Source organism: Oreochromis aureus, linkage group 5, assembly GCF_013358895.1.
Source record: "Oreochromis aureus strain Israel breed Guangdong linkage group 5, ZZ_aureus, whole genome shotgun sequence".
Lineage (NCBI taxonomy): Eukaryota > Metazoa > Chordata > Actinopteri > Cichliformes > Cichlidae > Oreochromis > Oreochromis aureus.
Genome location: NC_052946.1, coordinates 23,182,609 through 23,196,719, shown reverse-complemented (window position 1 = coordinate 23,196,719; position 14,111 = coordinate 23,182,609). Strand labels below are relative to the sequence as shown.

Sequence of the window (14,111 nt, the reverse complement as noted above, 5' to 3'; positions counted from 1 at the left end):
AGACTTACGTCTGACTTGGATTAGTAGAGGATGGATGGGCGAACAGCGGATGGGCGGATAACAAATTTGGTTAGATTCAGGACACAGTAGTACTTGGTTAGAGGAAAAGATGATGGTTTTGGGTTAAAAAGAGCGTTTATTTTAGGTCATCTGGTGAATTCAAGTTCAATATTCACTCTGTGTTGTGTTTTGGTTCTCACATACTCCTAAGGGATATCTGTAAATGCTAAATGCTTCAATATGTTCCCCATTTACAACTACTGTGGGTTTATCAGAGCTTTTTCTTTCTTTCTTTGTTTCTTTTCTTCTTCTTTTACCAAAAACAGCTGGCTGTTGCATCTGAAGCTGACAGAACTACAGCTTTTAATAGACCTGAGGGGATGTGCTGAGCTGGGTTATGAATCTCTGAGATTGTGTGTGCCAGTAAACCATTTCACAATAGACAAAGTCTTTTAGTACATTATGTAAAAATATTGATCATGGCAGCTGATCTTGTGGTCTGTGAAAAGATGTATGGATATCAATGTCTAAATCAAAATTTGGTCTCCATGTGCTCATGTCACACTGTGTGGGATACAGGCAGTGTGGCACCCTCACAATCCAAATCTGAGCTTCACGCAAACACTGTATTCAAGTTTCCACAGTATAGACTCGTGACACATAAATCAGAACCCAAAGTCTGTCACCCTGACGTTATAGCACACGATGGTTGAAAACTGTGTTGTAAATTATGAAATCTCAGTGGTTATTATGATAACAAAAAAGGATAATAAAAAGAAGCACATGATTAGAATAAGGACATAAATGAAGGATATGAGCATAAAGGGACTAAGATCTACATGCTTAATGGCTCTTATGAAAACCAGCCCAAGAAGCTGAATTATAGCAATATCCTTCAGCTGAACTTATCCACTCTCCATAATATCCCGCAACATCCTCGGTTATAGTGCCCGGAGCTGAAAAATGGTTCTCAAGTTTCGTTTTCTTGCTCTCTGCTGCCCACTTTAGCTTCATTTTACTCAGAAAAGCTGGCAGAGCCCCTCCTTTCATTTTTCCGTCCGTGCTGCATGTCGTCCTCTGGTTTGGTTTTGCATAAAACGGGACCAACACTGTGGAACTGCTGTTCCTGTGCCGACTGCAGCACACAGTCAGCGGATCAACTCCAGCCTGCTTTCCACATCCAGAACATAATCCTCCTCGATCTCCAGCCAAAGCCTCAACAGCACTTGGCTTTTAAACAGGGTGTATTAATTCTCTGCCTGTAGCTACCTACAGCACAGTGCTGTCTTCACGGAAAATTACTTAGGATCCATTTAGGATAGGTGATTTTTTTTTTAATTTGGACATTAGAACAAATATTTTTGAACAATCTTGACTCACCACCAAGAATTACATAAGGGACCATAGGGATTATTCCTCACCGCAATAGTCAATAAAGCTCATTTTTTCATGTGCTGATAAAAGTGAAGCATTTATCAGAGAGAAAAATTAGCTGAACGCTGCCAGACAGAGCAGACACATTATCGGTCAGATGGATTAACTCCTCCTGCTACTGTAAACTCCCTACATGTCCATTTAGCCCTCTGTAAAAAGAAATGTGCTTAAAGTTTTAAAAGAGAAATGCAAATTGTTGAATTTTCTGTAATATGATAGAAATGTACATATTGTAAAATAACACAAAGGTGTGCAATTTAAATATCAGCGCTGCTAAATAAGTAACTTTCGCATTTCTTTAAAATTTTATTCCAAAATCAGCATTAGAGCTGCTGCCACTGCTTCATTTGCATTTTGGCTCAGAAATGATCACTTACCTGCAGCCAGGTAGCCAAAGTTGTAGCCGCGGTATCCATGGTAACAGTGTGGCCTATAGCAAATCCTTCTATAGTAACTGTATGGATAGTTTGCAGCAGAAGTCAAAGACACAATGACCACCAAAAACAAACTCCAGCATCCTGGTGACAAAGCCATCTCTGGGGTTTAATAAATCAAAAACCATTTAAAACAAAAGGAAAAAAAAGATTTTAGAAATGCCCAAAGATCTGTTGCAAAAGATCTACTGTCAACATTTTTGTTAAGGCTAATAAGTATGTTTTATTAAAATAAATGACCATGCTCCGGTAAAGACTGGTCTGAAATAACATGGTTAGTACTTCTTTTTCACTCTGTCTCCTGAATTTTCTTTCCCCCTCCCTCCCTCCATCTCCCTCTCTCTACTTCACCCTCCCAAAGCTCGATGTCCATCACATCATAGATCCTCCTCTCCCTCCTTTTTCTCTTTCCCACTTGTCCCCACATTTCCCTTTCTACCCCAACCTATATGCAGCACATCCAGTACTGCATTAACTACAAAAAAAAAATCTGTATTTCACAAGCCAGGAGTGATTGATTTCTTTCCCTCATTTTGCTCACTCAGCCACTGTGTTTTCACATTTCTTCAAAGAATATTATGTGTGTAAAAAGTGAGGATTTATGAGTGGTCATAAGTCAGGTGTTGCAGAAGGAATGTGAATCGTCTAGAGGATGTGCTGACTAATATATTTTTCTTTTGATACTGACATGTATCAAAAAAGTCTGTCACCAAAGGAACGTCCAATTTGACGAGTGCCAGAAGTCAAATTTGGTATTTTCAATCCAAACATCTGAGAAAGGAATGCATCTCACGGTCTATTCAATAGCAGATCCATTGTGCTCTCTCTCATCTGATGCCAACACATACAAACACCGCAGCACGACCCCAACAGTGCTGTAAAGAAAAAGTGCAAAATCATCTTTATAATCAGCATCCCATCACCCATTGGAAGAGAAATGATACAAAGAGGCTTCTTTTATGACTTTTATAACTCCTCTTTTTAATAATTTATCCTTACTTAAAGACTTTGTGCAAGCATCTAAGAAGTTTGCAACATTGTATATTTATGCTAAACAAATATTAGACTCATTGGGACAATGAAGCCAGCCAGAAGAAGAAAATAAGCCTGATTAAGTAAGGAATATGCGTAATAAGCCCAAAAGCCTGTGAAAACAACTCACCAGAGTAAAAAGGAAATATGGACCGAGTACCAGCAAAGAGAAACTTGGCAACACCAAGGTGTTTTCCTTTAAAAATATTCTTTACAGTAAGCGCTCTGTTCTCTGGGTTAGCGTGGGTATCTAGTACCTGCTGATTTTAGTTTGGGATTATTCTGGCGTGTGCCAAGTATTACTCCCATCTTCCAGTTTGTAATGGTCCAAGCTAAAAAGTTAATTTGACATGACGGCTAACGTGTTGACACTACGGCTCAACACTCAACATGACAACTGTTACTGTTGGCTCTCTCAGCACCATTTGTATCAGTCCTGCAGAGTCCTAACAAATAAATAAAAAGAAATTTGAGCATATTGCTAACTGTTTAAAATGAGGTTCCCCAATGCACTGGCTGGTTTACAATCCTACCCAGAGTGATTTATTCTTGAGGGCCATAGATTGTAAATAACAGATAGACATTGATACACTGATGCCATCCACTGCTTCAACTTTGCATTTTGGCAGCAACCATCTTGTTCTGTTAAAAAACAGACTTCATGAGTGGGTGTTGGATTTGCTGGAGAAACAAATAATCCTGCATGCTTATATCTGGGTTATGAATCATACCCTGGTTTATTATCTATTTTTGTCTACTATAATTTATTAAATGATATCCTAGTATATTAAATGAGACTTGAGAGTACTGACTGAAAACATAAACTCATTAGAAAAGTGCTTAATGAGGGTTTTAAATTAACTGAACAGCAGGATCATTTTCACACCTTCTTCAATCAGAGGACTCACCCCCTTTAGGCCATTAGAAAGAAAACAGCCTTAAGGCAAGTCTGTTCCTGCCAACAAGTTATGTCCCTGTTTTAAATACAGTGCATATGAAAAGCTAACTGAATTGATTTGTCTCTCATCTGGACTCCTGCGCCTCTGCAGCCCTCTGAGCTTCGGGCTGTCATCGAAATGAAAAGCAGATCACTTTCCAGAGACAGGGCGAGACAAACACAACTCTAGCTTTAACATCTAAAGCATCAAACATTGAAAGCTAGCCAGTTTCTTTTACCTCTGTTAATACTCCTGTCAGTTACAGACAATTAGCACATTAATGCTGAGGGTAGCTGTTTTTCTCCAGTACACACCAGTGGCAAAGACAGACAGCTATGAAAGCCAGCTGTGACAACGTTCACATCAGCTCTCCTAATAACCGTGACCTGGATCAGATCTCTCACTGGTTCCTCCTGCAGCCGTACCACAGAGCACTCCGGCGTCTCTCCTCTGGGCTTGGCTGGTACACACAGGATTCATTATTCTGATTAAAGCCCTTGCAGAGATTTCCTAACCAGAAACATCAAACTATGATGAAGTAAAAACAAATCTCATGGGAAAATATCAGTTTTGATGAAATACAGGGCAGAGATACTGGGCTTCATGATAGATAGCTACAGTTTTCTATTTACCAGACACCGAGTCATGATGTCAAGATAATTTTATTATCTATGATGTGCAATGTAAAAATAGCTGGTACTGTGGTTCACTCAAATTGACAATCAGATTGTTTTGGCATGAGGTGACATTTCCAAGTAGCATTAAACTAATAAATGGCAATGAATGTTGCCTTTACAAGGGATCATTTGTAGTGTCGGAGTAACTCGTGCGTTTAGGAGTTATCTACACAGACAACAGAAATATGCACAACTGCAAGTTAAAAAAAGAAAAAAACAGCTACAACAGCTGATTATTTTGAGAATATTTGTATCAGAAAACCAACCATATGACAATCAGAACCTCAATGTTTCCATCATAAATAATCTAAGTTTTTATTTTCATCTTTTTTATAATGTTTCTTTATGAGATGAAGTGTTACTGAGAGCACAGCTCTTTTCTGAACCCGATTCTGTTAGAAGTTCCTTCCTCCCCATCGTTGCCAACTTCTTGCTAATAGTGCCTTGAGGCAACTGTTGTTGTGATTTGGCGCTATATAAATAAATAACTTCCAAGGTTAAAAAGCTTGCTCAAGGGCATCCCAATGGAAGAAATTCATTACTTCTTCTATCCTCCTGCCTGGAGCTAAAACCACCAACCTTTAGGTCACAAGACCAATTGTACCCCATACAGACATTAAAGAGAAAGTCTTTGTCACCTGTCACCAGCAGTTGATTGCTAGTGGACATTCTGGGGTACAAGCTGCCTAGGTAACTTTGCAATAGTATCCTTCACTGGTATTTAGTTCAATCAGCTGCCTTGACGTTTAACTTCAAATCATCTAACTTTCCCACTTTGAGTCAGCAGCAGTCATTTCCCTTGCCTGATGTCCCTGAATGTAACTGACTTGTTGTGGCCTCTGGTCATTCCCTTACTTCTCAGATTTTAGGACTCTCTCTCCAGACCCACAGAGGACATCATACAACTGTTTTAAGAGACTGAATCTGTTAAGGGGCATCCACACATTGTTACATATCGCTTTATTGCTGACATTTGGATACTAGTGTACTTTCCAGGCTACAGTTGCCTAGGTAACCTTCTAACAAATTTACAACTCTGTCTGCAAATCATTTCCTGTGTGGATGCCCTGTAATTATGATAATTTATGTGTCATTAATGCACTTGTAAAATGTGTAAAATTCCCAGAGCGCCATTTTGAAATTAAACACCACACTGACCTTGACATGTTTTTCCATCTTCGTTCAGTTTCTGTCCAGGAGGACACCTGCAGTAGAAACTTCCAATGGTGTTACAGCAGAGAGCTTCACAGCCTCCATTGGTCTCTTCACATTCATTCACATCTGACAGGGGAAAAATACGACAAAGCACTGATGAAATGTTTATTCCTCACTTTTAATCTCCTTATTATTATTTACATGTGAACTAAAGTTAAACTTCTGAGAAGAAGAATAAAGGATAGATCATGCTAAATGAAAAGGATGTACTGAAATACTGTCTAAGATAAAACAGGGTTATGCTTCTTTGAGCATGAGAGGCTCTCACTTCCTTTTCATGTTGTTCTATTGTGTTTTAAATGTCGTGCGTGAATAAACTTGGACGTGTCAAAAGTACTGAAGGGCCTGGAACTACAAGAAAATTGCTGTGGTAAGCTCGGTGCCCTTTTTCCGTCCTTCAGTTTGTTTCTTGGTACCAACTTGAAGGAAAATAGGGGAAAAAAAGAAGAAAAAAAAGGAAAAAAAAGGTATAATATATCCAGAAGAGAATCAAACTATAAACAGTGATTAATTAAGAGGAACAAATGGAAATATGAGGCAGTAACATGTTGCCCTCATTCACTCTTACCTGCAAACCTACTCCAACATGAACCAGAGCAAGGATTTGTCTTGTTCATGCAAAACATCCTGAACACTTCCACATAAGCTCACAGCTTTCCATTTCATTCCCAATCATTAAACGTGCTGCCAAATCTGTCATCAACAACACAAGATAAAATCTTTCCCTGCAGTTCCCAAACTACCCATAATGACCAGGGTCAGATACAGGCGCTGACCGTCCAGCCTATCATAACTGAAGCGGCAGAGATTCCACATAATGAGGAGATGTTAAAATTGAGAATAAAGGGAATAATGTGTAACAGATTATTCAGTTTACACCACAGTTTAAGGACACAGATGCGGATTCACTGCATTACTATTAAATTTAGTTCATATGGAACATTGTCAGCAGAGATCATGCTTGGAGCAAAGTTTTATACCTGATGACACTGGGTGTTTTACTTGCCATGCCAGCAGAAGGAATCTTGGACTGAAAACTGAAGGCTATGGAAAAATTTAAGGAGGAACATTCACTTGGCACTCGGCACCTTGTAAACTTTCTCCACGTTCATAAAAAGAGGAGAGTTACTGTACCGACCGAAGAGTACGAACGCAGAGAAAATTGCTTTATTAGAGCTTTTTTCCCCTTTACTAGCAAAGCTTGCTCACGTTGCAGTGCCAGCGTCTAACCAGCCAATTAAACGATTTCCCTCTCAGTTTACAACATCTGGAAATGTTCGGACTGAAAACAGCGAACTCTCTTTTGGCAATGGGATGTCACCTTTAACATTAATACAATTTTATTACACAGTGAAACATAATTTATAATCAGTTTACTACACCGATCCTTTTTAGAAGCAGTACAGCTAGAGACCTTATTTGTGATCCTTACCAATTTTTATATGCGACCTACATCACAAGCTTAAATTAATGGGTCTGGGTCCTGGGGTAAGAGAGAGTGCCCACCTTTTGCTACAGTTCATTTAGCTTGTAATATATGGACCGTGGAAAATGGCAGTCTCGATGCAGAAAAACAACCAGGCAACGTGACCTGAAGTCAAGGTCAGAACTGAGCACTGACGACCCCCCTCCATCCCCAGGCCACACACCTGTGGCAGCGTGAGCAGGGGTTTGAGCAGGGTCACTGTCACGCTCATCATTCTCTAAGTCTTTCTGCCCAATAAGAGAGCAGGAATGTGGAACTGCAATGGGTCAGGAAGAGAATACACAAAACAGCAGTGGAATACTGAATGTCTCCCCTGGCTCAGTAACATACCATATAGTCCTTATTTCTCCATCAGGATGGGAGTTTTAATGAGCGAGACTTTGCACAGGCTGCACACAGAGATGGAGCTTTAATTAGATTTTAGGTATATAAATATTAAGCACTGTATATATTTTCCTTTTGCAATGGAGAGTATTTGAAAAAACAGTAGTTACAAAACTCCAAAATCTCTGTGATAGTGTTCATACTAAAATAAGCTTAATCCAAAACTGCCACGAAAACCAGCCACAAAAGTTATCTCAGATTTTTAAACCTAATGACCGCTGAGCTGAATATGGTGATTGAAACAGAGGTTACAAACCTACTTTAACCTAGAGAGGGGGGGGTTGGTGATATGTTTTTCCATTGCACTCTAACCCATCTATCCAACCGTCACCAGACTGAACCTCCAGCAGAGGTACCAGACACTGAAACAAGAGCTTTTAAGTTGGGAAGCGTTTAAAGATCAGCGCCTTCTCATGAACATCAGATCACAGAGGTTTCTTCTGCACCTCTGTGGTGGGGATGAGTGTGTCTTTTCCAATGAGATCAGATACCTGGAACATAGCGGTGTGTCTGCAGCCCAACTTCTGCCCTCAGTCAAAGGGCAGCGCTCAGGGTTCAACCCATGCCGTCTCTCATGAGACCATTTCACCATATGGTAGATACCTAGCTATGTCAGTTATGCAGCACACGCTTCTCTTAGAGATAAACCAATTATATGTCAATTTTAACATCACTGAATTTACACCAGAAATGAGAAAATATGATTAAATAAAAATCATTGAGTTGACGGTTATAAAATCTCATCTTTGGATGTATTCAAGGAGTTAGATGAGACAGTCACTTAGCTCAGTGTTGCACAGCAAAAGATAATAGCAGCCTATGTCAATCATATCCTGTTCTTGGTTTAAAAAAATATATGCCTTTAATTGTTTTAACCATAAAATGTTAAAAATGCCAATCACAATATGCTAAAGTGGTGAGTTGAATATATAAAAAAGGAAAAGGCACTGAATGAGCTGCAAAGACACATCTAATATGCTTGATTTTTATTTCCTTTTCATCAAATTTGGAAGAGTTAAATTGAGAATTTTTACCACCAAGTTCTCCCCTCTTGCTGGTAGGACATAGGCAAAGCACCTCATGCCCAAGTCACCCAGAGGACACCCTAGTCAGTTGCCCGGGTCACCTCAACTAGACCTTTCAATATGGAGAAATGACGGCTCTACTCTGAGCCCCTGACAAAAGACCAACCTCGTCATCCTGCCTCAAACGGAGAGTCCAGACACATTTCTGCCATTTTGACCAAAGTACAAATACTTGTTTTGCCAGAGGTTTTTCAAATGTCCCTCAGCATTTCACCCAATCCTCTTGCCCAAGACTTTTCTTACAGTTGTGGAGCTGTTACTGAGTAAAATTTGAGATATTCATTGGTGGAAAATTAAACAACGTACATCCTGAAAACAAAATATATAGAGGTATAATATATATATTTGGTATATAATTTACTATGGCTTACTTTCATATCAGCCCAGCAGCAGAGTCACTGTGTTCAGTTTTATTTAGCCCTCTAACAAAGACGTGCTGATACAACTGCATGCTAATTTTGGAGGCTGTAGTTAGTGGTTCGGTATTTTATTGCAGTGTACTGAGAGCTTCCTGATGTTTATAGAAGAAGAGGGGCCACATTCCCCAAAACCAAGACCATCTCCTCTAACACCATGAAATAAAAAGTTCATAAATTGTTACATTACCATTAAGGAGACGAGAGAAGAGACACTATTTTATCAAATACTTATTTTTAACTTATTTACTCCATCATGGACTAACTACACTGACACCCCGAGCATAGGAATGACCAATAACATCATTAAAATTTATTTTAAGCAAACCCTGGAAATGTTTCTTACCTTCTAACCTCTTCAAGTATAAATAAAGGTGGAGTTTCTTCTCATTGTTCTCTATGAACAATGAGAAGAAACTCCACCTTTATGAAAGACAAACTGAGCTGTTATGTCTTCTTGAATTCTAATAAAAACACATCTTTGGAAATGTATAAAAACTATGCATTTCCTCACAGTGTACACTCTGTGCTAAAGCAACCTGTGAATAGTAAGAAAATAATGAAAGCTCCCCTAAAACTTTTTTTAATGCCTCTTCAGAAGGACATGCCTCTTATATGAAAGTTCAGCTGCAGCAGATCTTCGAGTTTACATTTTTGTGCTGTATTGTGTGACTTCCTCAGATAAGGATGACCACTGCTCCCAGTAGGTTGAGGCTCATGTCTTGCTGGGCTAGCTGTGCCAAAGAAAACCACCAGGCCTATGATATTATCTCGAGGGGGTCACGGGCTGGAAAAATTGCAGCATTCACTGAAGATCGGGGGGGGGGGACACTGTGGATATCACTAAGCTTTTTCCTTTTAGGGCCCTGATCTAAAACCCTGCTGGTGTAGAAATGTGCTTTGCTAGTGTTCATTCTTCACTGTATTCCCTACAGTCCAAACAGCTGCTTTCATTTACCAGGTGCCGCAAAGATGGGATTGGCTCGAGGTTGCATGAGATGCATTTGAGTCAGAAGTATCACTGAGACTTCTCTGCTGCTGACCTGCACACGCGGCAAAAGGTGAATCACAGTTTACAACTGAGAAACTCACTGCCTATGAACTCACTGACCACTTCACACTCTTCAAACTCATCCTCTCCTTTGACCTCCAGTTTAACCAATTGATAAATTGTTTATTGTAAAAAGGCTAATTCAGAAAGGCAGGAGCACAAACCTGAACTGGTGAAATACGCTCACCAAAGCTCACAAAAATATTATCAAAGTTCGCATTTTATAAACACAGTAATTCCTTGTAATGCTTTCCTGCCAAAAAAGCAATCCTTGCACTGTGTCACATGTACAGGTAATCTACAAGTAAACAACAGCAGGGGTCAGGAAGCTGGCTCACTTTTCATGCTTTTCATGCCAAGTTTAATCTCAAGAAGCAAGCAGTGTCATTCTGATGTTTAGTCCTTCAGTTCAGGTCTAAATAAATCAGTTAATAGATTTATAAAAGTCTGATATTTCATGCATATTTATAAATATTGCTGAGAAGCTCTTCAGATGAGTCCTGCTGCCCAGATTTAATATAAAGCACGTTTAATATAAAAAATATCAGAAGTAAAAATAAAAAAACTGCAAATACTTATGTATCTTTCTTTCCTTCACCTCTGCAAGTCATCAGCTCAAGTTCAATACCGCCCCCTACTGGTAGCCTTCTGCTACATCAGTAGCATCCAGGTGTGAAGCCATTTCTTAAGCTGACACGCTGTGATCCAGCTCTGCTCCTATTCATCCTGTAACTAAAACACAGCTGCTACAATTCACAGTCCAAGAAAACCACACGCATCAAAGTGCCTGTTCTGATAAAACATCTTTCACTTTGGCGTGCCACACTGGCTTTTACCAGAAAAAAAAGTGCATGCCCTATTAAACATCTTATAATTTCCACCCTTAGTCATATTTAATGCATTCTTAGTGCCAGTTTGAGGCACGGGTTTCTTCCCAAAGCCCTGTAATTGTGGCCAACGTGCTGCTGAGTGCTTTGTTAAGTGGCACTGGCAATAGGACGTGGTGTGGCTTTCCTTAAACCAGAGAAGTTAAAAAAAAACACCCTTTAATGAAAACCACACAACGACCTCTATGATGTGTATTTACTTCTATTGACAAACCGCTAACGTTTCCATGAAGTCATTTACAATCTGAATCAGGCCTTGAGTAGAAAGTTGTATCATGGAGGAAGGTGTAGTTAAAACCTTTGAAAATACTTCTAAAATCTAAAAAGAAAAAAAAAATCCTTGTAACCAGGCAAGAACTACGTTTGCTTCAAGATGAATCATTCAACTTGCGGATTTAACAGAGACTCTGTCCACTCTCTCTGGGCCCAAGCACCAAAAACCTCTGAAAGTCGCTGTCATGAATAAATGCACCACCAACACTGACCCTCCAGAGTAATACAGCACTTGGTTCCCAGTCAGTTCGCTATGGACACTGAGGAAAGAAAAGTTGCTAACTACTGTAAAAAAGATGTATAAATGTTTATTAGTTGAAATAATTCTTGGTACCAGCTTAAAAAGAAATGCCTTTTGTTGTTTTTACGTCTTTAAACAGCTCATAAAGTCAACAGTGGTGTTTTTCTGTGATTACAGAGTTCTCGTGTGAAAACAGATGATCAGAATGTAAATTCACTGCTTATCTGTCGACTCCAACAGTTGTGTTTTGTTGTTGTTCAGTTCTTGTCCAAAGGCATGTGTTGACAAGAGGAAGAGACAAGCAGCAGATAGTTACACTGACAGAATCACTGAGAGGCTGTCTGACTCTCAGGTCAAAAAACTAATCAAATGACTGTAGTAGTCTGCAGTAGTCTGTGTGCACCTTATCATAGCATCTGACTGCTGAGACCTGTTTTCTTTTCTCTTTTTTTAAATTCTTGCACATTTGACCACAAGAGAATTATAACCGATATCAAAAGAGACTAAATCCAGTGTTTACGTTTGTTTAGTGAACATTCTGCACTACTGAGTCCTAAACTCGTCTAATCCCCCTTTTGATGATCCATTTCACTGCACTGATAGGCAAGCTTTTAAATGTTTGTGCATATAAATGTGCAAAGGTTTGAGTCAAGTGTTCCTAGTGTGTATTTATGTGACAAGGGATGACTGAACTGCTTTGTTCCCAGACATAAACAGTTGAAGTGACATTAGTAAAAATCACAAAATTATGCAATAGCCAGTCACCCCAAACTGAAGTGTTGATGTTAATTAAAGGTTTCTGGCATCTGTCACTCAGTCTTACTTTCAGTAAAAGTTACAGATAAAAGCAGAAGACTGCAGCTGCATGAACCCACGCATGTCTCTGAATAACATTTTATGATGTACACAGCTGAACAAGAGGACCCTTGAGGGATTGCCGTCTGACCCTTATGCACGTGCTCTCTCACTGCTCTACCTGTTAGGACCTGTCTTCTCAAGCTTTGACCCAGGAGTTTAGAGCGCCTGGGAAAGCACACTGAGGTCTGCAGGAATCCAAAAATTACTTGTTGTGGTTTCCAGCCTGTCTCCGTCTTGGCTGCACACACTACAAAGGTATGCACAGGGCATGAGTCCAGGGAAAGTCACCCAGAGCCAAGTGCTTTCAGGGCAAAAGATGGCAGGTACGTGACAGGCTACCATGGTCAAGAGAAGGAATAAACACTGAAAACATTGAAGTTTGGATCGATTGATACACAGTTGTGACATTCTGCATAGGACCTCTTGGTTGATTAATATGTGAGTCGACCGGCAAGCTGAGTAACGCTAATCTAAAATGAATGTATTGCATATAGAGTCTTTTTAATGAAATGACGGAATAATGTTTAAGAACAGCTCAAAACCTTTTTCATTAAGATCAGTGATTCACAGCCCTTCTTGGTTTTGTGATTATTTAAAATTGAAATTGAAAATAGAAAAAAATGATAACATAAACAGGATCCATCCTTAGAGTCTGTGGGCGGTTTTAAAGAAGGTCAGGTTCTGAGTCAGCTCGCTCCGATCAGGTCTGAGGGCGACTCAGCTGTACGACCAGTCCAAACATTAAAATGATGCCACCCATGCTAATAAATTAAACAGAGAACTGGGTAAATCGTTCTCTCTCACGTATATTTTATACATCTTTCTAGTGACTCTTCTTATTTTGTGATTCCTATCGCTTTTTTTAAGCTTCCAGTTAGATAAAGAAAATCAAACTACAGTCTGATTTTTTTAAATACAGCCTTTGTATATGAAAGGGGCTTTTCTTCACATTTAACATGTGCTTTTCACACCTCAAGTAACATCAGCATGAATGGCAGCGCACTGAACGATAACACTGTTGGGTGAATGCTCGCTGAAGCTAAATGGCTTCCATATGAACACAGCAGTGGAAATAATGTCACAGATGGAGGGAAAAAACAGAGATTTGGTTCGAAATGTTGAATAAACAAGGAGCTGATAAGGAAAACAAAAGCAAAAAAAAAGAAGCTAAATGAGAAGAAGATATGAGAGTTCCTCTGAATTAATAGGTAGCCCAGATCAGGAGAATCGGGGCACCACTGGCAGATGAAAAGATCAGTCCACACTAATTACGCCTTTAACTCTGTTTTGCAAACTCTTGTCACTTCTGATTTACACAAACTAGATGCAGTCGGCCCCTGAGAGACCAGGAGCGACCTTTTATCAGGAATGCTGTAAAGACCCTAATGAGATGGGGTGGGAGCCCAGAATCTTGGACAATTATGGGAGATTAGGGTGCCATGCAGGATGCAATGGCAGGTAGGTAGGCAAAGATGGCCCCTCCTCCTGACTGCACTCCCTCTCATTAGACGTGTCTTTCAGGACTTCACAGGAACAGCGCTGTTCTCTCTCAGGGCTGAACATAAATTTTTGTTTTTCAGTGTGGAACAGAAGACAGGACGTCCTTTTGTGTGAAAGAGAGACCAAACAACTGCTCTAACAGAAAAAAGAGCCGCCCTCTACTTTCAATATCATTGTTTTAATCTGCTTTGAGTCAGCTG

At 39.7% G+C, this 14,111-nt stretch overlaps 1 protein-coding gene across 1 annotated transcript in view; it reads right to left on the bottom strand.

Annotated features, from left to right (window-relative positions):
• The window catches only part of megf6b (multiple EGF-like-domains 6b), a 64,233-nt gene that overhangs the window by 30,096 nt on the left and 20,026 nt on the right, over nt 1-14,111 (bottom strand). Inside the window, exon 6 of the mRNA XM_031740079.2 lies at nt 5,674-5,796. Within this exon, the coding sequence (XP_031595939.2) occupies nt 5,674-5,796 (123 nt within the window). The remainder of the gene's footprint in view (nt 1-5,673; nt 5,797-14,111) is intronic.